The sequence below is a fragment of the Pelmatolapia mariae genome, linkage group LG10_11, assembly GCF_036321145.2.
Source record: "Pelmatolapia mariae isolate MD_Pm_ZW linkage group LG10_11, Pm_UMD_F_2, whole genome shotgun sequence".
Classification (NCBI taxonomy): Eukaryota; Metazoa; Chordata; class Actinopteri; order Cichliformes; family Cichlidae; genus Pelmatolapia; species Pelmatolapia mariae.
Window position 1 is genome coordinate 51,868,164 of NC_086236.1, and position 26,145 is coordinate 51,894,308.

Genomic DNA, 26,145 nt, shown 5'->3' on the forward strand with positions numbered 1-26,145 from the left:
AATATATACAAGTGATACATGTCCAGCCATCTAGAGCTCATGGCACAAAAACAGATCTTTCTGATGCAAAGGATGCTGTAACTTGTGATCCGTTTATAAATCAAACTTCTACGACTGCCTTACTCTAGGATTAATCCCAGAGTGCACAATATTACATTTCATTCCAGGGAAGTGAATTAAAAATAAGAGGCTAGCCACAGTGCAAGGCCGCTTCTCCCTGTATCCAATCTAAACAGGGATGAGCAGGCATGCTCGGTTACTCTTACAGCCTCATGAGACATTCCCCATGTGGGGTGACCACACTGCAGCTGGGAGAAAAACACACATACTCTGTTCCATACAAGCAATAACCAGCTTCTCTGCTTCTATGCAAAGAGGCAGGAGAGCAGCACACTCGTTATTTAACTGGCTTTTGACAGCTGGGGCACAGCAGAGGGACAGAAAGTGTATCAGTGCATGGATGTGCGTGTGAGTGACACAAGGGAAAATAATAGATTGTGTGTGTGTGTACATGTGTGTGTCCAACCTGATTTGCATTTGTGGGTGCTCGGCCATGTGCATATGTATGTGTGGCACAGTGGACCAGAACAGAGCTCTGACAGTAGCAGGACTGCTGCTCGCTGATGCTTGCCTGGAGGAGCTGACAGCAGCTTGGCCTGTCAATCACAGAGCATGCCCAGTAGCCCCCTATTCACATCATCCTCTCTTGTTAACTCTAAATCTGGCTGGGTAGTCTTTATATGTGTGTGTGTGTGTGTGGGTGTGTGTGGAGTTTTGCATCCTTGTCTCTGATGTGCTTCTGTGTTACAGTCTTCTTTTAGACAGAGATCAATCAAGATAAAGTGATGAAAACCCAGTACAGGATTTGCTAAGAAACATGTCATGCTGTGAAAGTTAATCTGATCTTGTAGTAACATGTCCAAGCATCAGCAGATATAATGCAGTGATGTCAAAGTGAAACTGTTCATCACGGTCAAGAACTATTAGTATCACAATCAAAGGACCTTTCTTGCAAGCCATAGACAAGTCTCCTATTTTTACAAAAAAGTGACAGATTTAGCTGGATGGGGTATATTTTTATCTGTAAAGTCTCCATAACACTCTATGACACTGTCTCTATGACAGAGGAAGAGAACAAGAGAGCTCTTGTGGTCAAAGGTAATTATCTCCTCTTGTCACCCACAATGGATGCCTGCTAATGAGAGCTGGACTCATGATTGGTCGCCTGCGGGTGTGTCGAGGCACTCTGGTCTTTTGGTTTTGACAATAGAGCCTCGGTGTGCTGCAGAGACTGAGCAACTGGACAAGTCATTCAACGATGCAAAATGCCAGCCAAAGTGTGACCGCCATCATACACAAGATCTATTAGGCTCTTAATTATCAGGGGATACAGGGTGGAGAGTGTGCGTGTATTTTGGAATATCACTAAAGTTTTATGAGAGGTGATGCCAAACACTGAATTGTGTCATGGTCTCAATATGATTAATACATGTTCTCTTATGTGCAATATCAAGGTAGCAATGTACAAGAGAGCAACCAAATGCAGGAAGCAGGGACAAGCAGAATAGACAATAAATAAAAAAAAATAAAGCAAGCTTTTTTGGGGGTGACCCAAAAAACATTGTACCCAAAGTCCAAAAGAGAGTTCCCAAAAGCAGCACAAGAACTGAGAGGTAGCCAAATGAAGAGCAAAGAGATGATCCCACTACAGACGTGGAGACACAGGCAGACCATGTACACACAGGATAGAATGTAGAGGTGGGGGGGATCGATCCAAATATTGATAATATCAATACCAAAACTGGTACTGGTACTGGATCAATACAAGCACGATAGGATCGATACTTTGTTATTATCACCTAAGCTCAGTTTGTAACCCACTGAATTGTGTGAGGTTGTTTTAGTATACTTTATTTAAACCTGCACTATAATAAACAACTGAACCTTTGTGTGACTGTCGTGTCTTTTTTATTTATAGCCTATAGCACATTTAAACAACAGAAGCTGACCCAAAGTGCTTTAGAGATGAACACATTTGCATTCCAGATATCCAAAAGACCTAGTTTCTAAATACATGAAAAGCTGAAAGATGTGATTTGTTTTATCAACTAATTATTGTGCAAAGTAAAAATCACAGTGATTTAGTGGTCATTAAAATGTGTTCATAGTTTGCAAATTGATGTTGACTCAGCTCATAAATCACGACATGCTGCTGTCTCCTGTATAAGCTGCCTCTATAGTATAAGTATTGGTATTGGAATCTGCAATACTGACCCTTGTTATTGGATTGATATCAAAATTTGCAGTAAAGCAAGGCACAAGAAACCAATGAGGGAAAACAAAGGAAGCAAATATACAGGAGGAAAGTAACTCTTCAAAGCAATGCATAGGATAACATAGAAGGTAGGGAAGGAAAGAAAATCAGAAGTAACTAATTTTAGAGTTTTCTTAGCAGTTTTGGGTCTTGTGCCTGTAGCCTTTGATTCTGGTTGAAGTCACATGATTTTTTTTAAGTGTCTGTCCGCTTACATAAACCAAACAGAAAATGTTGCACCTACATTTATTTTAGGTTTTATGTAATGTATTTCCCCATAGTTAATATTAATGCAATAATGAAGCAATAATTTCAACCTCGATGTCTGTTACAGATTTCCATCAAGAGTCTTCAAACTGCGAATATGTTTTGTTTTTGCTTTTTTCCCTCAACATCACTGTTTGTCTAGTTACTCCGCTGGTTTTAAAACCAGCAAACGATCTACAGCAGGAGGGCTTCACGAGTTGAAGAAGATGGCTGAGTTTCAGATTTATGAAACGTGTGATCTGTGTGCTTTTGTGCCCAGGAAAAATAAAACACTTCTTAAACCACCAATAGCTCAGCACAAATTGCTTTAACCTTTGTAGAGCACCACTGTGACTTCACTCTTCTTTGTATTTATAGCCTTTGGAGTGTTTGCCAAGCAATGCGAAAACATTTTCATCTTTTTCTTCGAGACGACGCTTTCATCATCTCATGCACCATCTCTTTTTTTTTTTTTTGAAAATCACTCGTCCTTCCTGGACACTTCACTTGAAGCAGTCCAAAAACTTACTGCCATGAGGAACGCTACAGCAAGCAGCAAACACTGAGTTTTCTTTCTTTTTGTGTGATCACTTGATGGATTTTGTTGTATAACAAACTGTGCAGCTGAAGTTTGCTGTCTGTTGTGGTTGAAGAGTTTAGGTGATGAGGAGATGGTGGAGGATGGACTTCTCTTTTGTAGATAAGAGACTTTTAGCATGTGAAAAACATTCAGTTTGATTGGCAGCCCCAAAATATAATATTCAGTATTTGTGCAAATTGTAGCGTACATTCATTAGAGTTACGACTCTTGAAAATGCAGTGGGCATGCTAGCTTTTTATTTTTTGTTTCCTTTTGAGTACACTATGTCTACATTATCAGCTACTTGTTAAAAAAATAAAGTGGCATTACAAAACCAAGAGAAGATGTGAGAAAATTGGCAAAATGTTTAAAGGTTTATCTGGTGTATAAAAATGTTTTCCCGTACCTTTAGTTTATTTATTTTTAAAAGATTCATGGGTGCTTTCAAGTGCTTTTAAATTACAAGACCACCCGGCAGGATCAAGGGTGCTCCAGGAGAAAGAGAGAGCACCAGCAGGAGGTTTTTGGTGGTGATGATAGTGATGATGAAGGTTCCTGGTTGCCACCTTTAAGCACTTCTCCCCAAGCAGTTCAGTAAAATGGCTTTCTAAGTAGTCCTAGCTAAAGCAGACCAGCTCTCCACTGCTATTTTCACATGCTCCATCAGAGCAGAAATGACTAAGCTCATTTCTGATCTAATGGAGCAAATCAGAAATCAATCTGCTCCATTACTCTCTAAGCACTAATACTGCCAAGAGTAATGAACTTCTTGGAAACATCACTGCCCAAAGAGGCTTGAATTACATCCTGACGGGACCAGGAGAAGAGTCAGCGCGCAGAGACACCGCATTCTTTGCTGTGGTGTCATCTGCACCACTTCCTGCTGTCAATAGGACAGTACAGGGTGACCTCATTCCCAGTACTGAACCCCTTGCCACCACTGCCACACGCCAATGGCGGAACAATATTCTGGATGCAGCAGAGCAACAAGCAGTGTTCCCTAAACTCCTCTGACCCCCTTTGCTCAAACACCTGCCAATAAATGGGTCCTTCAACGAGAAAGAGTTATTATTCACGTTTGCTTGTGTTTGCTTGTGTTTGAGCGAAAGGCTGTACTCCCTCTTTGACTGTTTTCTTACATTACGTTAGTATTTTAGGACGCTGAAATATGTCTAAAAAGTTGAATACATTTTTATCTTGTTTTTTAATTAGCTCTTACCTTATACCTTATATCTTTCTTTGTTTACATGACTGGTTCCCCTTTGGTGTGTGTTTTATTTAAAAAAAAATCTTTTTCAGTTGTTTTAATTTTTTTTTTATCTCCGAGGTTGACTAAGCTGAAGAATTATTTTCACCATTGCTGACCGAACTCTACCTTTTATTTTTGGGTGTGTGTATATAGTGTACATCTATGTTGTTTGTGAATGGCCTTGAAACAGAATGAAATCTTATTACACTCCTCCATTGTTTTAATGGTATGTTTTAATACACATTAAGCTGGATTATCTATAAATGTATTAAAAACCATGAAACTGGGGTGAATGTTTTGAGCGTCTGTTTTAAACTAAAGAACTACTTTTCCCATAATCCTTTGCTTTAAAAGAAGCCGACCGGATGTTGATAATTTGTTGTACATTTAAAGTGTGACGTTTAAAGTTCATACGTAACTTCTATTTTTCAGGTTTCTGCGTCCTATTTAATCACACGTTTTGACAAAAACCGCCAAAATTGGCCATGTTTCCCATTTGTTCACGATATTTGAACACAGTCAGTTATTTAGTGCCGCACTGGTGCAATGATAGAGAGAAAAAAGCAGCGGTCTTCCAAAATGCATTACTTTCCCCCTGGAGCCTCGCCCCAGTGCATCGTGTTTTGTAGAAATAACTCGTGTAGTGGTAGTAATAATATTGATACTTCTCTAATACTTAAAACACACAAAGATGAAGGGTTACCCAGATTATGTTGCTGACTGTACTGTGCGCTTTCTGAGTTAATGTATTGGCCGACTGTTACTTGAAGGCAACACAAGGTAAACGTCAAGAATGTTTGATTGTTGAAATCTTTGTGAACGGCTATGGAAGGAAGGGAGTTTTTCCTCGTCAGTGGATTTATTGATCTACGTTCACTGTAAATTTTGTCCTCTTTGATCGCTCGGTTTTGCACAGCAACCATTACGGAAGCTAACAGTTCATGTTTTGACAGCTCAGCCTGTGTCTGCTAGCTAGCTGCCCACCTAACACTAACTATTTATCGTTAGCTAACACTGACAGCACTAGCTGTGGGAGACTGCTCAGTTTATTGAACAAGGACTTGGGAAAAGACAGTTTCTTCGTGGCAGCTGGCTTAAAGTACGCTTACGTATGTCAGAATTCGTTTACCTAATGTAATGTCGAAATGCCTTCAAAGGTAGCAAGGTTGGAGGGCTAGTTTAGCTAGCTTCAAATGCACAATGAAATATCAAAGGTTACATTTGCAAGACAGACTTAGCATTCATTCTGAAAACGCTACACTTCCTTTTCTCTTCCTGTACAGTATTAATAAGGCCACATTATTGTCATAACTGTAGTATTTTTTACAGTATTCTTAGTATTTCATGTGTACAGTTAAAGCTAATGTTTTAGTTTTATCAAAACGTGCCTGTTATGTCTAAACATCACTGGCTTTTATGTAATTGTTTTTTAATGTTAAAGGCGGTTAATATAGGGTTGGTAGGGATTCGTGTCCTGTTACTGCTTGTAGGGCTATTCGTTTGTTTACACATAAGCACAGGATGTCCCTGGCAAACGTGTACTGCTCACTGCAGCCTACAGCTGGGTCAATCTGTGATACTGAAAACCTGTGAGGCAGGAGTGTCAGGCACCAGACCCAGAAGTTTCTGGTATCATGTAGCCACTCTTGATTTGTGGCTACCATTAAGTACCAGGATGTCTTGAAACCTGAATATTGTAGTCAGTGCTAGAGCTTTCTGATGGTTTCAAGCGTTAACATGGATTTAACCTCTAAAGTTTGCATTTTGGTTTGATAAATGTCTTGCTGTGTTTCATTTAACCACAAACTACCGCATGTAGTTATGAAGAAATGCCACACGCAAGCAGCGGTACAAGGCTACCTTTCGAAGATTGGCAGCTGCAGAAGTGCTTGGTTTGTTTGCAGAATAAGTATTCATTAAATTAGCAAAAGTCTTCTTCTCAGAAAGTGTCAAAGTGGTTAAAATAGTGAAGAAACCGCTAGAAATTAGATCCAGCTTCTTCAGTTTCTATGATGATATAGATTCGCTGGCGGTACAAGTGTTTATTAACAAGCTGTAATTTGTCAATGTGTAAAACTTGAATCATTTGTCTACAAGAAAGCATCAAAATGTAAAAATAAGTATATACATGTACAGTCATGATAAGAAGAAGCTGCCCATCTTTTAATTAACTTTTTTTTTATATCAGCACAAATTACAAAACATGGTTCTTAGTAAGTCTTACCTTTTAAACAAATATAACCTCAGATAACCAACAACATTTTACATATTGCACAGCGTCATTATTTGTTTAACAAATGGAAAAGCAGAAGCTCTGGGAGGTTACTGGTACGGACAAGCCAGGTGTGTGTTAACACAATGCTAGAGAGGAAAGACATCAGCAGTGAGCTTGGAGAAACAACTGTTGCTGTCCATCAATCTGGGAAGGGTTAAAAGACCATTTCCAAACAATTTGAAGTCTATCATTCTGCAGTGGAAAAAAAAGTGCAAAAACATTGAAGACAGTTGCCAATTTTCCCTGGAGTGTATCTCCCAGCAGATGCATCCCAAGGTCAGACTGTGCTTGGAGACGGTACAATTGGAAGAAGTATGGCTTGTTTAGAAGGATTTCAGGAGAAAATCTCTTCTTTCTAAAAAAACAACACATGGCAGCTCAGCTTAGATTTGCAAAGTTACATCTGAACAAAGCACAAGGCTTCTAGAACAGTGTCCTTTAAACAGACGAGCTAATATGGAGATATTTGCCCGTAATGCATGGCGGTGGATGGGTGATGATTAGGGCTCTAAAAGCTGCTGAAACCGGGCATGTGCTTAGTCTTTCACACACTGCTTCTGTATTTTTGGCTTAATTTTTGTTAAATGAATAGGGATGCGTCATATGTCATGTGATGTTGTTCTTCTGATCTTGCATTTATCTGATTTTAAAGACCCGCTACAGGGTGGATGATTTTATATTTTGTCCTGTTATGTAAAAACCTTGTGTTGAAAGCAGGTCTTTTTTATGACAACCCCAAAGAAATGTATTGAATGTATTGATTATTTATTAGTATAATCACGCACAACATAAAGTAGCGCTTTCTCCACATGGAAGGTTTTTTTGTTTTGTTTTGGTTTTACAATCCTTCAATTTATATTCAGCCAAAAATGTATTATTGCTTCTTGCTATTTTCATTAAAATTTAGGATTCAGATATCCAAAATGATCAAGTTTATATCGGGACCAAGCAGAAATTGGTCCCTCTGTGGTGTCTTAGACCTGCTGTCTTGCTCTTCTCACTCTTGTTTGTCTCTGCCTAACCCACAGGTCATGCATGCAGCCAGCCTTCTAGCCTGCGCTTTGTTCATCCCCAGCGCTTGAGATAATGTTCTACCTGTAGGTGGAGGGTTAACCTCCTACTCCGTTTCTCCCCACTGCCCCCATCAGTCCCAGAGTTCCCTATGTTAACCCTGTTGAGCATGTTTTACTATATCTGTCTGCGGCGGCGCTCCAGGAGTGGAACTCGAGGCGAGGCTCTGACCAGTCGACGGGCTGTGGAATCTGGCCAGAGAGCGGTACTGCCAGTCAGTGTAGAGGTGGAGCAGTACGCCAAAGAGGTTTTGGACTTCAGCTCCCACTATGGCAGTGAGAATAGCATGTCTTACACCATGTGGAACCTGGCAGGGGTGCCTAACGTCTACCCCAGCTCAGGGGACTTCACCCAGACAGCTGTATTCAGAACTTATGGGACGTGGTGGGAACAGTGTGCCAGTGCTCCGCTGCCTTTTCGTCGCACTCCTAAAGGCTTCTACAGTAAGGATTACATTGAGCTAGGCTTTGAGGAGCCCGTCTACCCGACAGCAGTGGAGGTGTTTGAGACCTATTACCCTGGAGCCATCGTCCAGATCCTGGCCTGCTCTCATAATCCTTTCACCCAGAACCCGCCTACTGATGTCAGGTAACAATAGTTCCTCCACACTATGCCATTTCTAAAACTTTACAATACCAGTAAATTGCACAGTTTTCGATTACATAACAAGGCTTCAGTGTTTGGATAAAATCCAGTTGGCATTTCATGGAGTAAAGTACTGCTTGGCCAGAATTTCTACCAGAAAACTACCAGAAACCTGGCAGAGGATGCAATGGGATTAGCTTATTACAATTCGTTATCACAGATGATTTCTTCAACAATCTACCTGCTATAGCACTAACTGCTAATTGTCAAGGGAGTCACACTGCACAGTGGAGCTGCATATGTGCAGAGACTGAGCTTTTTTAATTTCTTAGTTCCGACTTGAAGACGCAGTATTATGTATAGGAGAGCACTGAATCATATTTAGCCATGTTTGCATGCAGATAAATGATTTAGGCTACCTTGATTAGAAAAAACTAAACTGATAAAATTGTATAAAGTCTTAAGATTTGCCTGGATCTTTATTCACTTTTTACAGTAGCTTTAGCTTGGTGTTTATTGCCTCGTGTTAGGTGTTGCCTTATGTTGCCTTGGTCCTGCTCTTGGTGCAGTCTCTCAGTTCATTACTGTCCGAAACAAGTCATAGAATCCCCTCCCCCACAAGCCTGCTTTCCTCTGATTGGCTGCCCCTCTCATAGAAAACATTAAAAAAAAAAAACATGTAGAGCAAAGATTACTAAATGAGGTACATTGTCATTGACACCATAGAGAGCAGAGTATCAGCTTTTACTCTGAAGCCTCAACCTCTGGCTTGTAAGGATTATTTGTATGTCCACTGAGACACACAGGGAGCCAGCAAAAAAATAAGTGAGACCGAAGTCAGGGTATACAATTCTGATGGATTATGGATGTGGTCAGCTGCTAAAAGCCATTCAAAGTAGTCCCACTATTTAAGAGTGCATGATCAACACTGGAGTTTTGGAGTGTAAAGTTTTGATATCACTATATCATTAGTCTTTATAATACTATATATGCCTGATTTGTATGTTTGATTTATATTGAAAACAGACAATGATGGAGTTGTTATTTAGTAACTTTCCAATGTGTTTCACAACCTGTGAACATGTGTTGCATAAAGTACTGATAGTACTGCAAACAACAGAGGGAAAACTGCTCTGCTTGATAAGCTATGTAAAAACATCATTTACAAGTTACACCGCACAGCTTTAAAAAAAAAAAATTACTGTAATAAAGACAGTTTTCATATGGGGGCATATCCGACAACATATATGGTCAAATCCGTCTGTCTCTGCTTATTAGAAATATGTTAAGATAAAGAGGCAAACACTGTTGTGCACAATGCCACACACAGGCTTAAGAACATTTTTAGGACTGTATTTTCCTGCTGCTTTCAACGAGTACCTAGAGTAGTGCAAAGTAGTCTTAATAGCATTATATAGGTCAAAGAATGTTATTTTTATATTTGCACATGTTTTGTGTTGTCCAGGTGGGAGGTGTTGTGGTCTGGTGAGCCCACCAAGGTGCTGACTCCACAGGCTCGCCAGTTTTCCCCTAAAATAAAGCATATCGGCTTCCCAACCAACCTGTTGCGTCTAGAGGTGAACAGCTCTTTGCTGGACTATTACACCGAACTGGATGCAGTTATCCTGCGTGGGGTAAAAGAGAGGCCCATGCTGGCTCTCTATAAAATGCCCATCATCGACATCAGTGACCTGAGCGACAGCGAAGAGGAGCTGTCTGATGTGGGAGGTCCTTTCAGGCAAGGAGATGGCAAGCACCAGAGGACAGGAAATGGCTACTTTGACAAACTGCCATATGAGGTGATTACAGTCCTTAATAACAAATCAGAAGGCTTGCGTCATCCAAGCCTGGGTTGAAAGTTTAGATACGCACAATGAAATAAAACTGCATTTTTAATTTTATTTTTCAGATGTGATCCTGTTTGCTTAATGGTACAGACAGGAGTATTTTCGATCAGTACCTCTTTAATAAATATTAGGTTTAACCATTTCCTATCACACTCTTCCTATTTTGACAAGCACAGAGATCCAACCTGACTCCTCAGCTGCCGCCCTCATTACTTCTACAATTACTGCCTGAAAGTTGCAATATGTAAAATTCCTTTTTTGAAGATGTTCCAGTAGCACGCAGTAGTCTTACATACAGGTTGAAGGTGCTGCAGTCATTTCTTTGCACACAAAACATTTGCAGCGCTGATTATTTGAAGTGTTTTAAAGCTTTCTTTATGCACATCAAGTTTTTTCCTTATTATATGTGCTCAGCATGTGTGCACATGTGCACTTTTTTGTTGTTGTATTTAAAAAAAAAAAAAAAAAAACGTGTCCCATACAAACACACGAACACTGCGGGTTGAACCATTCTGGCACTTTCTTGATCTCGCACTCACAGACAGAGTCATTTTCATGCCATACAGACGTATCATGTTGTCTGAGGCGAGCTTCAAAACACCAGCAGTACTCTTGATAGTTGTTCTCTTATCTCCTATCCAAACCACTGCCATTAACAGCAGTCTTCACAACCGCTGTGTGTTTGTTTCAGAAACACAATATAGCTATTATCTGTCAGCTGATACCAGCTTGAACACAGTGTATTGTTAATCCACTGTGACACACACACACACGCACAACCATTCTTTCTCTTTGAGAGACACACGAATGCGGTGCAAAACAAGCCGGCCCACCTCACTGCTGATCCTGCTATCGGTGCTGTGTCTCCCAGATAACCACTATTTAGATCTGCCTGACAGAGGGGACGCAATTAACATTCTCCACTCTACACTGAACTATTTTCTCTTCTCTGCTAGGTTCCACTATTCTTTAATGTTCTCTATTATGTGTTATTTTCTGCTTATGTTTTCTTACAAGACCAAACATGTCTTGTCTCTCACCCTCCTCGTATCTTACCATTTCTCCTCTCCTCTCCTCTCCTCGTCTCCTATCTTAACCCCTTTCCCCCGACTCCCGTCCATAGCTCATCCAGCTGATACTGAGCCACCTGACCCTGCCAGACCTCTGCCGTCTGGCCCAGAGCTGTAAGCTGCTGCACCAGCACTGCTGTGACCCGCTACAGTACACCCAGCTGAGTCTGCAGCCTTACTGGGCCCGGCTGAGTGACGCCTCCCTGGGACACCTGCAGAGCCGCTGCACCCTCCTCCAGAGGCTCAACCTGTCCTGGACCGGCAACCGTGGAGCCCTTACCCTGACGGGCTTCAGCAGGTCAGACTATCAGCGGGCCACGAATGGCAGCAAACAGGGAAATGACCTTGGAAAGTAGCAATAGAAGTAAAAGCACTTTTTCAAGGAGGAGCATACTGAAACAAAGAAAATCAGTTTACACATTCTTCTGTAACTGATTGAAAAATAAATTAAGAAGAGGATGAAGGACTACTGGGGAATTGATGGCTTTTTTGTTCGTTTTTGTTTTTGGCCTCTTGTCACTCATTTCTCTCAATCTCCCGCCTTAGTTTCATGAAGGCCTGTGGTCTCAGCCTGGTCTGCCTGGAAATGTCATGCTGCCACTTCCTGAACGAAGCCTGTCTCGAGGTCATCTCCCAGACTTGTCCTGGACTCCAGGAGCTCAACCTGTCCTCCTGTGATCGTCTCCCCCCACAGGCCTTCACGCACATCTCAAAACTTACACGCCTCCGCAGGCTGGTGCTTTACCGAACAAAGATAGAGGTATGCGCTGCAAACAGTGTCTCTGCGAAACTAATCAGAGTGATTCGTGTGGACTTCGATCTGTCTTGTTTAAATATAGAGCAGGTCAAATTGTTGTTTGGTTAATGATATATCCGATACCCTGGCTGTTTATAATTTGCAGACTGCTCCTTTTTCTAAATGTATAAAATGTTTTATTCACCATTGATACTAAGCTGTTACAAAAAAATTACAAAAAGATTTTAAAAAAATGAATTATCGTTCGTATTTTGAATATATAGAATGTCAGAGATTTTCAAGAGGTAGATTCCACACGGTGGAAAGGTCAGAGAATTTAGTCACTTTTCTGATATTCAAGCAACAGAATTTGATCAATTGTATCTAATAAAGCAGAAAATCCCTTTTGGGTTTGCATCAGAAAGGGCGTCTGGCAAATCAAACATGAGGAGCTGCCCACTTTGACGACCCCTTGAGATAAAAGAGGAGCCAGAGGCAGCTTTTATCTTCTTAAAGGGGACCTGCTCATCGCCAACTCTGTACTTTTATTCTTGGACTGTATTAGAGTAGTTTTGCATGATTCACAGTTCAAATGAATCCTTTATCTTACACTAAGCCTTGGTGCAAACCGATTTAGCTCATGTCATAACCTCTTTCATTGCTAGGCCACATGAACTGTTACCAAGGGCCTCCACTGGCCTGCGCGCCCCTGTTCAGAAACTCAGGTTTTACAGCATTCACATACTGATGACTTATGACTTTTCTGTGATAGGGGATCTGTAAGCAATTAAAACCACATTTTCCTCATTTATAAAGTCTGAGGTCCACCTGTGTAACTGAACTAATATAAAAAAATGATCATCATTTTGTTTTAAAGATGTTTTAATCTTATTTTTTCGTATTTAGTTAATGATCTGATGCCCTCTTTTGTTTCACTTGAAACATGCATATAGTATAAGTTTGAACAAAACTTCCCAAAAATGTGCATTTAATGAAAAAACTAATGATTTCTCCTTAAGAAAGATTTAAGATGAACTGAGTAAACTCTGATTCTACAGGGTGTTGAATATACATTGCGTGTATTCAAGCTCAGGCATGTCTGATGTGTAATATCACTGTGCCTTGTTTTGGTGGTGCACCTCAGCGTTTCTCTAGTGTTTGTCATGTTTCAGAGTGACGTTGTGGGCAACAGACGGTGTAGAGTTTCTGCGGTGGAGCCAGGCAGCGTGCTGCAGGTTGTTTACACCCGGACAGACAGAGCGAGCCGTGTGTCTGTTTGAGGCCCTGACATCTCAGCTGTCATTACCTTGTCACTGCTCTAATTAAATGGCTAGAATACGGGAGAGAGGCACTTATAAAAATGCCTGACACCGAGTCGAGCACACGCGCGCACACGCAGACAAGAGGCTTTCACTTTCATGTCTGACACATTCTCCTACCGCTGAGGTACATGTGTTGGCAGTTGCAGCACTGAATTCTGATATCTCCATATACTAGTTGTAGTGCTGCTCGAGAGGCCTCCGTTTTCACTTTTTTCACTCCACAAGGAGATGGAAAAATTGTCTCCTGTGCTTTATTAAAAACCTTTTAATCCTGAAAGTGCTGGGTGTGCCAGGTAACAGACAGGAAGTTACTTAAACGAGAACTTTAGGTGACATGACTGGATTTGTTACCGCTACTAAAACCTATGTTGTTTTAAATTATCTTATATATAGATTTACACTCAGGTAAGATGCTACCGGTGTTTTAAATCTCTTTTGCTCTTTCTACCTACCTGGTTTTCACCTGTGCACCTCTGTCTCTCTCTCCTTTCCTCCACAGCAAACAGCCATCTTAAGCATTCTGACTTTCTGCATAGAGCTAAGACACCTCAACCTGGGGAGCTGTGTGAGGGTGAGAATGTGCACACATATGAAGTTTCAAAGAAAGCTACAATCTTAACTATTACCTTTCATTTTGGAAGCTTGTCTAAAAGATGCCAGATAGGAAGATGAAAGAGAGCCCTGTGATCCCTGGCAAATGGCTTAGTCACACTGGAGTAAAAGTAGGACAGCAATCTTATCGTAACTGGGAAAAATCTGTGTTTATATAATTGAATTTTTAAATTTAATGTTTTTTTGCATTAAAAACTGATTACAAGTAGTTGCAGTACCCACTTGTGCGATCGCACAGGTTGTCTGGTGGAAGGCAACCTGTCTGCAAACAATGGTGGCCTGATTCAAACTGACTGGAATCACTCTGATTAGTGAAGGTTTCAAGTAAATGATGTTTAATTTATAAACACAAACAGTTTGAAAATGCAGTCAGCGTGTGAGCCAGTCTGTGCAGATAAGCGCAACTCATCTGTAACATGCCAATTTGCTGTAATGAATCAAGTCAGCTGGTGGCCAATTGTTTGCGTTCTGGTTATATTCCTACATAAAATCAAGGTTGCCAAGCACCTACAGTATATCACATTGCAGTTAAATTGCTGTCCTGAAGCAGCAAGGTCTCTATTTTTGGAGCAATTGCTTCTGTTGAATTTCTGAGATTCTCACTCGACTCTGTAAGTAGTTAATATTGATTTCTGTGTATGTATACTGCAACAGATTTGCAATTGTTGACAGTTTGTCACAAGTTAATCACTGTATTAACACAAAATGATTGCATGTAATTGCCAACTTGACCCAGTTCAGTAGCAAGCTGACAGACTGATAGGCAAATCACTCTTATCACCATCTTGCCACGCCAAAGTCTCTTTGAAGATGGCAACTGACTGGGAGTGGTCAAGACCTGGTCCCTGTCTGTGACAGGATTGCAAGGTCATTGCACAAGGTCACAATAATTTTGGTCATACCCCAACCACTGTTCTTCTTAGTATGACTGTTGCATATGCCATAGTCACACAGGCCTAGACACCATTTGGCCACCATCTAGTGGCTAGTGATAAATATTAGGGGTGCAACAATACTCGTATCGATATTGAACCGTTCGATACACTGCTTTCGGTTTGGTACGCATGTGTATCGAACAATACAAATTTTTTTATTTATTTTATCAACTTTTCTTCTGACGATGCTGTCTGTGTTGAGAGCTCAGTGGATCTGCGTTCGACTTATCCGCCTAGGCTGCACTGTCGAGCGCAGATCCACTGAGCGCAGCGCAAGCTAGCGAGACAGAAGTTGCTCGTTGCAACATGGCAAATTGAACCTCCCCCACCCTCATTCAGATCTGGCGTTTGGAACTATTTTGGTCTTCATGTGAAGTATGACCCTGAAGGTAAGCGCGTCATGGACAAAAGTAAAACAGTATGTCGGATGTGCCACGCAATGCTCAATTACATTGGTGGGAACTAGTGCGTTAGCGCAGTTAGCTTGTTAACGTGTTGACGCCGTCCAGCCCCACGCACGGGGCGATCCGCGGTAGCTCGTTAACGGAGATTTGCCGTGTTGTGGCGTTAACGTCATTTCAACGAGATTAACGCTGACAGCACTAGTGGGAACACAACGAATATGACTGCATATTTACGCCGACATCATCCTAGTGCAAAGACAAGTGGAAGCAGACAAAAACAACAAGCACGCATGCTACAAACTTTACCCGAGTCATTTAGACAGCCGTTAGCACATGATTCTCCTTATGGGGACCTGATATGTTTAATATGCTGCTGAGAATATAGCCCAGAAGAAGCGTATAGTATAGCTTTTATTTTGGAAAGAGCCATTTCTCTGTAATAAACTCTCTTTTTCCAAAGATGAGTGATTTCTCGATCAGATAGATTTATTACTTTGTTGTTTCAGCAACATTAAATTTAAAAACTGTACTTTTGAGTTCAAATATATATTTATAATTTTAATACATGACAAATTAAAAAGGCATGAACATTTTTTTGTATCGAAAAAATATCGAACCGTGACACCAAAGTATCGAACCGAACCGTGAATTTTGTGTATGGTTGCATCCCTAATAAATATGTATACCCTGACTGGTTAGTGAGTGATTACTGGAGGTTTCTGGGTGTTGCCAAGTGAATTCAGATGCCAAGAGGGTGCTGCACCATGCACTCCTTGCGATTGTTCACCTTAGTGTTTGCATGGAAGACACCCATTTGCAAACACTAATCATAGCATGGTAATGAGACCTGGAAAAACGTGCGTCTTAAGACCAAAACCAAGTTTCACTACTGCTCCATGGTTAGACAGCAGTGACATTAAGCTTCTTCCGTGCAAACTACAGGCAACCATGGCAACTTGCTGGAGGCCAAAGAAGTTTTCAGTGCAGCACCGTGTACCTCTTTAGAACCAATTTCACCCAGTGACAGCAAACGCCAACAACCACTTGAAAACCAGTCTGGGAATACACATTTTTCACTAACAGCCAGTGGTTGGCATGGGGTCACTGGCTGATCTTTGAGCAGGGGCCTAAATATTGGAATCAATTGCAGCTGTTTACAGTCTGTGCTAAGATAAGATAATTGGTTGGTAGTTGTAGACTTCTGTGAGAGAGGTGTCATTCTCCTGTTACTCCTTTAATGATGTTTGGCTCATTGAATATGAGGGGAATGGTATACAGCAATTGTTGTGGACAGATATGTATGATGATATTAAAGTACAATATGTTTTATTATTAATATCATTTAGAATTATTAATGAGGAATTTTAATAAATGTTTAGTGTGTCATGATGATAATGATGGGGCATCTGGGTGTCCCTAAAGAAAGTTGACTGACTTTGATGCAAATACTGATATAATACATGAGAAAATCCTCTTGTGGTCTTTCTTAAGGCATAACTGTCATCATCAGAAATAAAGTTATGCAACATTTGGCAAGAGAAATGCATAAAGGCAGCGACTCTCTCTGCCAGAGTTTAAATATCCATCACTGCTAACTCTGAGAAATGTTCTTGCTGTCATTTTTGTAGCTGAGGTATCTGCTCGGGCTGTTTTTAGTTGTTAAATTGCATTTCTTTGCTTTCATCTTTGGATGAAACAATGAAATATGGCCAGCATTACCTGACACCAAAGAACAATAACAGCCTCGCAAACATAAATCAGTTCCTGAAAGACTATTTTGTTTTTGTTTTTTACGGTGAAAGTATTCCACGTTAGTGCTTTGTTCTTTTGCTCTCTCGAGGAAGCGAGGTTACGAGCCACAAGCCGGGTGATGCCGCTAATCAGCTTTTTATTATCGCAGCATTTCAAAAGTTTGTTCAGAATATATTAGATAGACTATTGACTGGCTCATCCTGACAGCATCATCTTCCTTTACGATATCCTAAAGGCACATTTTTAAAAGCCTGGGACTGTGACAGTATGTCACCCCATAGAAGAAGAGTATTGTAGATGAGCACAGATCACAGCACCTCTGCCCGTACATCGCTCACACTGACGTGTACCAATCATAACATCTGAATCGACTGCAGCATACGACGAGGGTGGTGTTGCACATTAAAGCAGGTCTGAATCGTCCAAAAGTCTCTCTGGGAACTCGCTTGTGAGCTGCAAATGCTGCATATTGTATAGAGAGTAAATGCTCCTGTCTCACTTGCAGATCGAAGACTATGATGTTGTAGCCAGTATGCTGGCCACTCGCTGTCGCTCGCTGTGCTCTCTGGACCTGTGGCGTTGCAGAAACCTGACCGATCGAGGCCTGACTGAGCTCGTCTCAGGGTGCAGGTAGTCACTTGAAGCTACTGTTGTTTATAACACCTGCAGACTCCAGGCATGTGCAGAATAACCAATCATAACAGCTTTTTTTTTTTTTTAAAGTGCTAATTTCGCCCCAAAATAAAATTTCAGGAAGCTCCTCCCCCCTCTCTGCTCCTGCCACCATCTTTTTGCTTGGTGGGGAGTTTTCATAGCTTTCAGTTCAGGATTCTTCTCATATAACATCTTTGGTTGTAAAATTGTCCAGGACATGAAATGGTGTTAGCTTTCTCTGTGATTGCTTTGTTTTTGTTAAATCACTAACACATTAGAGACACTGCATGGTTTCTCTGTGAATATCCAAATTTGTCCTTACGTCACCCCAGTTTACTTGTTGGCTCTGTTGTTGCTCAGGATGTTGGAGGAACTGGACCTGGGCTGGTGTCCCACGCTGCAGAGCAGTACGGGATGTTTCCAACACCTCGCCCGCAGCCTTCCACGCCTGCGCAAGCTCTTCCTCACTGCCAACCGCACCGTCTGCGACTCAGACATAGAGGAGCTGGCAGCCAGCTGCCCCTGTCTCAGGCATCTCGACATTCTGGGTAAGATCTCCCTCACACATATGTGGAAACAAACTTTTGCCTTATTAATCATTTGTTAATGAGTGTCAAGTTTGTGGTTATTCGGTCATGACTTATGTTTCATCACGTTGGTGTATAAAGCTGCCCATCAGAGCAGCATAGCCACAACTTAACTTTTTTTATTTTTTATAAGAGACTTTGTCAGTTGGGCAACTGCATTTTTGATTTAGCTCATCATTCACTTATCATATTCACAGCAGGCCCATTCCCAGTATAGCATTTGAGGGGTGAAAAAAAAACTTAAAGTTAACCTCGAACACAAACTCAAATAATCAGCTTAATATTGGTATACAGTAATGCTCAGTAAGCAAAGTTACAGCAGCACACCATAGCAGTAACACTCTAGTTCCAGTTGCATAAGTTGATGTTTTTGACAGCACAGTAGCTTCAGTGTTATTCAGGCTATGCTGATGTGTCAGTTCTTTGGTTATTTCAGATGTGCTTCAGTGGTTGACTCGCTGGAAGGTGTGCAAATGATTTTGGTCTGGACTCTATGATCTGTGTGAACAGGCAGAGAGGAACTTTTACTTCATTTACAAAGAAAATACACACGCAGTTTCCTTTTTAAGAAATAGCCAGACATAAAAATATAATTGTTTTTATTTCTCAGCTCTGTGTTTTGTTTTGTTTTATTTTTTATGCGTTTTTTGTGAAGCGTTTTTCACCTTCTGCGTGTCCCTGTTGTGATACGTCTGCCGGACAGGTACACGGTCAGTGAGCGCCGCCTCACTGAAGAAACTCCTCCAGTCGTGTCCTCAGCTTGTCCTCCTGGACGTCTCCTTCTGCTCACAGATAGACATGCGCGTCGTCCAGGAGCTCTCTGGCCTCTTCCCCAATGTGGCCATCAAGAAAAGCTTCACTCAGTGACCCCAGCATTGGCTCATTTCCCACTACTGAGATGTAGCAAGTGGAGGGAGGTACTGGTCAGCACATACTGCCCCAGAGTGATTCAGAGGCAGGTCAGATGCAGGAGGAGATTGCAGACCTGCCTCTGCTTGTATCACGGACGAGATCTTCTTTTAGCGGTCAGTATAAAAAGCGGTGGGACTGGGTGAGGAGGATTTTACTGGCTTTACTGATTTAGTGAACCTAAATGACTACAGATTTGTAGGAGCAGGATTATACAACATAAGACACTTGTATTTTTGGGTGGGGTTTTGTTTGTTTGTTTTTTAAATCAGAGTTGTTGCAGTGAAGCTGCCACATGTTCCCACAATATGAATCAGCACTTACAGTATGTATTGCCAGATAACACACGGCAAGGAAATATGCCTTACCACTAGAAATCACACATGAAAAAAGCAACATTTGAGAGAGAACTTATTTTAAGCATCTTTTTAGGAAAACAAATGGAACACAAAGCATTCATACCTATTACTGGACTTCACATAATAATATTAGCTACAGATCAGGGCCTTGGTCAGTGCCTTGTTTGATTGTGGAATATGAACGGGCTGGTTTGTACATGAAGGTCTTTCCGGTGGTGTTTATCACCATTCACTCACTTTCATTGAATCATAGTGGATGGTGTTGTGTTCAAAGGGGCTTTAAAGGTGAAAACAGCTGCACTAGATGCAATGCACTGTGGTTAGTGTTATTCTTTTAGTTTTTTACTTTAATGAGACTATCACAAGTTAATATTTGTTGCTACAAACTGCAGGATCATATACAAGGATCTCATCATTAAATGTCCATGCACTAGAGATTTAGCTATGGCGTGTTTCCATCAATGGGGGGGAAAAAAATTGTTTTCATTTCCACATGCTCTAAAATTGCAGGAGTACAGAAAACACCTAAAGGCATCAAATTCAAAAGATATGCACACTGACTCATTTGAAATAAAAGCACAGAGAAGTAATGAAGATGCTATTTAAGATGACATGAAACAAATCTATAAATCTTTTCCTCTCCAACTCTCAGTTAGGCGCTTTTGGTCCAGAAGTTAATGTTTTCACTAGGATAATATGAAAGAATTTCCAACTGTATTACCTGGGCAGCTGTTAATGTGTCACCACATATCAGACACTTCAGATGAATGTAATAATATTCTATATTAAGTCCAGGTGTTAACAAGTAAGAAATACAGGGGTAGTTATTAACTAAATTTATGCTATATGCATGTGTGGAACTAGAGGCCTTTGTTGGAATACTGTAGAGAGAGTCATCTGCAGCTGAAGCAGTTTAATGTGTTTGGCTGTATACAGTACATCAGACAATTCAGTGGACTAAATGAAATAGAAAGTGTTAATAATCGGGGTGCTTGATAATTGGTTTTGTTCAGACCTCATAGGTTGTGTAAACATTTCAGCGTAGGCAAATTGGGGCCTTTAGGCTAAATTTTTGTTTCCCCAAGTTTAAAAGTCACTGGCTCCTCCGCCAAGGTGAGAGCTCAGGTGGAGGAGTGTTTTCAGTGCTGTTTTTCTGTCAGCAAGTTTACACAAGCTGAGTTTCATGAAACTTGGAGAGCTGGGCCCAGGCATTAAAATTAGCTGCAAATGCAGAACACCTTCTTTGAAAGTGCAAGATGGGCCCTCTGCAGTGTCATAATGTTAGTGCTGTTTCTGTTGTCGTTCCTGTTGAGTTCTGTCACTGCTGTCTGACTACAGCCGACTACATAACCCACTCCGATCAAATTCCACCGCTGAGGAGGAGTGCTGTAAATTTAGCCGAGGACATAATGTTAACGTGTAACACGTTTAAGTACTATATGTGACCTCAGTATTTGTCCTCAAACTCAGGGGCTATATATAATCTCATTTTCATTAAATGTCACTTTTTTAAAAACATGTTTTACTCCAGAAACCAGCACAAAGGACATCTTTACAGAAAGTAACACCAGACTTGAGTTAGCTTTAAGGTTACTGGGCTTTGGTGTTGCTCACAACAAACACACACGTGACACAAATCGTCAGTTTGCGCTGGCGTAACAGAGACGTTAATCAGAGCTTATTGAGTGTTGAATGTTGCGGTAATTGTATGAAAAATGTACTGCTGCTGATTATTTATTTTTTGTAATATATGAAGCCAAGGCTGCAGTGTGGGAGAAGTGCTTGAAGAGCATTTTTATGTTTGAAACAAACTTGAATTTTTAGTTGAAGCACATGCTACTAGTCAATATTTGTGCCTTATGCTTCTGTTTGAATGTTGTGTCCAAGTGGTTTAGATTGTGGTGAAGTGCTTCGCTTTTTTTTTTTTTTTTTTTTTTATTAATGCCCTTCAACCAAAGTAATAACACATTAACCTGGTCGTCATCAGTCTCACACCTATATTTGACCAGTTTCTATGCCATATACTTTGTATCAGCCATGTTAATTATTGCAAAATATAGAGCTATATATGCAAAAAATGGTTTATTTATATTTCCCTGTGCAATGAAAATGTTATTTATACTCACTATTGGTGGATGTGTAAATGGTAATATACAATTTGGGAAACTGTTTCTTGGGTTTTTTGGTATTTTGCCTAGCTTATCACTAAGATTGAAAGTATGCCTTTACCCTAGCCTAACATGAAGTGGAAATGTTTTTTTAGCCTGGTTCAGCATAAAGACTGAAAACATGCCTTTAGCCTGACTTAGCAGTAAGACTGAATGCACGTCTTTACCTTAGTTTGTGCAATGCTAGTCCACTAAACCTCAAATCACGTGGGCCTACAGACCAATCAGCAGCCTGCCCCCGGTAACCCAAAATACTCCAGAAACATAAAAAAGACTGAAATTCAGATTTGCTCAGTGATCGATGTTAGAGAATGCACATTTTTTCCCATCTGCCAGTTGTTTAAGCTTTAAGAAATAATATGGCAGTGACATTCCCATTCTGCAGCTACAGTCATTACCTTTCTAAACACCTTAAAAATGACTTCCTACACTGTTCCTGCTTCCAGTCTCTGTGCTGAGCTAGGCTAAACCCAGAGCAGTCCTGGCTGCGCAGAAGTCAAACACATATCGATCTTCCAGTCTTGTTATTGGTGTGGGTATGGTTAAATTGCTGCATAAGAGTGGGAAATTAATACTTGGTTTATTTCCAGTTTTGTTTTAAACAGGTGTGGTAACAGTATGGCACACCAGCCCTTTCACTAATGCATTTTTTTGCCCGGCCCACCCAAATTTTTAATACATTTTGATGTTTTTTTTTTTTTATTTTATTATTATTTATCCAGGTAAACCTCTCATTTCGAAGACCTGCTATCATGTAATTATGTAATTATGTCAGTAATAACTACTGCACCACAATAAAAACACTGTCAGCGTTATACTTTGTACAGCAACTATCTGCAACAGCATTAATTTGCAAAGGCAAAACTATTTAAAAAATGAGCACCACTCTCAGATCATCACTGTTTGACCAGTGATGCAGTTTGGTGTATTTTTCTGAGGTGGCCCTATGCTTTTTTTTTTTTTTTTCTTCCTCTAATGAATATGCAGTCTCTCTTCTCCCACTCTGGATATGTGATCAACCTTTGTGCCATGAACTGGGAGGACCTGCAGCGGCGCTCCCTCCGCTGCAGCGTGAAAGCCACTGTTGTGTAAAGAGATTGTGTGCCTCTGTCGCGATGAAATCCGGTGCTTCACTTTCACCAGGTTTTAAATAAACCTAAGGCTGATGACTGAGTGTGTGTGGCTCGTTTTTGATCCTGTAGGAGCAGAGATGTAAGCAGTCTGACTGTAGAACAAAGTGGCTGCGAAGGCATTAACTCGCTCATATTCTATTTTCTCTTATTCTTCAGCTTCATTGAACAGCACGCCACTGCCGCCGAAACAAATGGAAATTGCGCCGCTGTATCATGTTGGGGCTTCTTAAGGAGAGAGTCGTCTAAGTGTGATTTGGGGTTGGAGGCGTGGGGGGGGGAGTAGGCTCGTCTACTGAATCCACAACAACTAGCAGAGCCATTAGTCAGGATGAGTGACTGGATAGTCGTTGCGGAATGATCCTTTTTGCCTTAACCCTCTGCCATTTTACAGTCTATTAATACCACAGGGAGAAGTGACATTAGCTTGTCTTCTTAACGGCCTTTTAATGAATTGTTTATGCCTAGTTTAATGATGTATATTGTGGCCCTGTAATGTGCCCTAATGACGGAGAACGAGGCGGCCTCGGCTGAAGTATTAATTTGGACTGCCTCCCCAATGATTATTCCTCAGCCACTAACGTTGCCGCCGCGCGTGCTTGCGCGCGAGTGTGGATGCAAACGTGATTCATGGAGGCTTTCCGCTCTGCACTACAGCTTGATTTCTTGCTGTCACGCTCCTCTACGAGGCTGATATATCCAGGGGGGGTTCCACAGCAATTAGTTCAGCTTTTTATTTGTCTTTCAAGTGCCTACAGACATAGCTTGATGAATCTGCAGGGGGAATATATGGATGGAAATATTGTTCCTGAATAATAAATCCAGCGTTTAAAAAGTAAATGGGAGGGGGGTTAGGGAGTGGTGTCACAAGGTCTCTCCGTGCCTTTTTGCCCCCCCCCCCCCCATCTCCAGATGGTGTGAGTGACACAAGAGCATACCTGGACAAAGCTGACAGCAGAAACAGTCTTCTCTGTGGTCTACCTCCTCTGAGCCCTCCTCAGGCTGGGATTCGACAGGCCTCAGACCTGCCTGAGGGAGACCTCACCGTGATACCCATCATTATGTGGCTTGGTGCTGCTTCTCTAGTTTCCCTCCTTGGACTCTAATAATGAAGACATCCCTGACAGTCCTCACCGTTGTGTCTGAAGCTTATTACTTTTGTTATGTTTTTAAGGATATTGAATGTCAGCACTCAGTTTCTTAAATCTATTCCAAGCACTAAACTCAACAGGGTGGTGTTTTGAAGCTACAGGGGTACACTGTTTCTTTAGCCGTCTGTGCATCCACGAGGATAACTGTTTTTATTTGTACATGTTGCCAAACTGTGATACCTCACCCTAATTATTGTAAACAAAGTGCCACCACACAGTGACTCTTCAGAGATCCGATCTGATGCTGGCTGAAGAGATGCGGTGCTTGTTTCTCAAAATGAACTCACTCTATCCTGTTACATCAAGTCCCTCTTTTTTTTTCTTTTTTCTTTTTTGTCTCCTTTCAGAAAATTGATTTTCTAGGACTAAAAAAAAAAAATCTGGCCTCTCATTGCAGGTTATGGCCTCAGTGTTGGACGTGAGTTACAAGGAGAGACTTTCCTTGCTGAGATTGTTTCCTTTGAAGAATTTTTAGGAGCCTGAAGTGTTTTTTTTTTGGGTTTTTTTCCCTTCTTATCCCTCTAATCATAGTGTGACCCGTCAGCATTATCTCGGGTCTCCTCGTTCGAAATGAACAACACAGTTTTTCTTGTTTTGAACCAAACAGCCATCCTGCAGATTTCACACCAACTTTGACCTGGTGGCACAGATGATTAGAAATGTATTAAAGTGACATCTACATTATTAAAACAGAGAGTTGCTTGCAAATGCTGGCCTTAGTCACGTCTTTTTTTTTTTTCCCCTCAATAAACAGAGAAAGAAGTCAAAGTGTGTGTGAATTTAGAGAGTAGTTTCAGTTTTGAACTACAACTGTAATCCACTTACTTTAATTTTAGGCTGTTCCTGTGTGAGTATCTGTCTTTATTAAATAAAATAATAATATAATATAATATCCATCCATCCATTCGCTTCCACTTATCCTTTTCAGGGTCGTGGGGGGCGCTGGAGCCTATCCCAGCTGTCATAGGGCGAGAGGCACCCTGGACAGGTCGCCAGTCTGTCGCAGGGCTAACACACAGGGACAGACAACCATTCACGCTCACATTCACTCCCACATTCACACCTATGGGCAATTTGGATTAACCAATTAACCTATCCCCACAAACTGCATGTTCTCCCCGTGTTTGCGTGGGTTCCCTCCGGGTACTCCGGCTTCCTCCCACCGTCCAAAGACATGCAGTTTGTGGGGATATAATATAATATAATATAATATAAATGTCTAAATACTACCAGTGGCTGGACTAAGACAGCACAGAGGCACTAATTGTGGCAGCACAGGAACAAGCTCTTAAGTAAAAGATCCAAGGCCAGCCAGTAACGTTTACTTTGGTCCTTTGGACGTAGTTATGCAGGAGCGATGTATGTCTTGGCTCATTGTCAAGACATCCATCCAGAACCAGTTTTGCTGCTGCCTGCATGAGGTTTTCTTTTTCAAAATCTTCACATATCCTTCTTCATGGTCCCTTCCACCTTGATGAGATTCCCAGTTCCAGGTGTATTGAAGCATCCCTACAGCATAACACTCCCACCACCATGTTTCGCTGTGAACAATGTTCTTTGGATTGTATGTCTTTTCCTTCTGTCTCCAAACATAATCAGCGCGTCTGTGTCCAGAGAGCTCTAGTTTCGTCTCATCTGACCAAAGGACACAGTTCCAGTAAGCATAATCTTTCTCCAGGTTGTCCTTGGCGTACTTCAGTCTGGCTTGAATGTGTCTTCTTTCTCTTGTCCACTTCACAGTCCACTTATATGCAGAATTCTAGTGATTGTCTTCTTTACGTCAGCAGTCCTGACTTTGCTAAGTCATTCATTCATGTCTTGGCAGTTGTTCTGGGTTCTTCAGACACATCTCTCACTAGTTTGCTTTACAGAGTCTTTGAAGTTTTTCGCTTCCTACTTCTGCCAGGCTTGTTCTGTACTGTGTGGCTCTCTTTGAATTCCTTGATGATACATCTCACTCCAGTTCTTGACACTTGGCGGCTCTGTGATAACTTTGTATATCCATCTCCCACTTTGTGAGCATCCACAATTCTTTTTCTCAAGTCTAAACAGATGTCTTTTGTATTTGGCATGATGTTTTCTCCACTGACGTTTTTATATTGTGTGTAAATTGGAAGATAACCCTCAGTTTTAAATTGCTTTTACTGCTTAGAGCAATACAGAGGTGAAGCACATCATTGCACAGCAGT

General features: G+C 41.2%; 1 protein-coding gene across 3 annotated transcripts; it reads left to right on the forward strand.

Annotated features, from left to right (window-relative positions):
• Nucleotides 1-5,101: 5,101 nt before the first annotated feature.
• Nucleotides 5,102-22,844, forward strand: fbxl4 (F-box and leucine-rich repeat protein 4). Of its 3 annotated transcripts, none has more exons than XM_063487411.1 (9): nucleotides 5,102-5,169; nucleotides 7,693-8,323; nucleotides 9,786-10,119; nucleotides 11,291-11,535; nucleotides 11,784-11,997; nucleotides 13,795-13,866; nucleotides 17,504-17,628; nucleotides 18,013-18,200; nucleotides 18,943-22,844. In XM_063487411.1, exons 2-9 carry the CDS (start codon nucleotides 7,827-7,829, stop codon nucleotides 19,104-19,106), a joined length of 1,839 nt encoding a protein of 612 aa, XP_063343481.1. In that variant the 5' UTR covers nucleotides 5,102-5,169; nucleotides 7,693-7,826; the 3' UTR covers nucleotides 19,107-22,844. The 3 variants fall into 3 exon arrangements, with proteins under 3 accessions (XP_063343481.1, XP_063343480.1, XP_063343479.1); XM_063487410.1 differs by lacking the exon at nucleotides 5,102-5,169 and adding an exon at nucleotides 5,178-5,267; XM_063487409.1 differs by lacking the exon at nucleotides 5,102-5,169 and adding an exon at nucleotides 5,184-5,488.
• The last annotated feature ends 3,301 nt before the right edge of the window (nucleotides 22,845-26,145 follow it).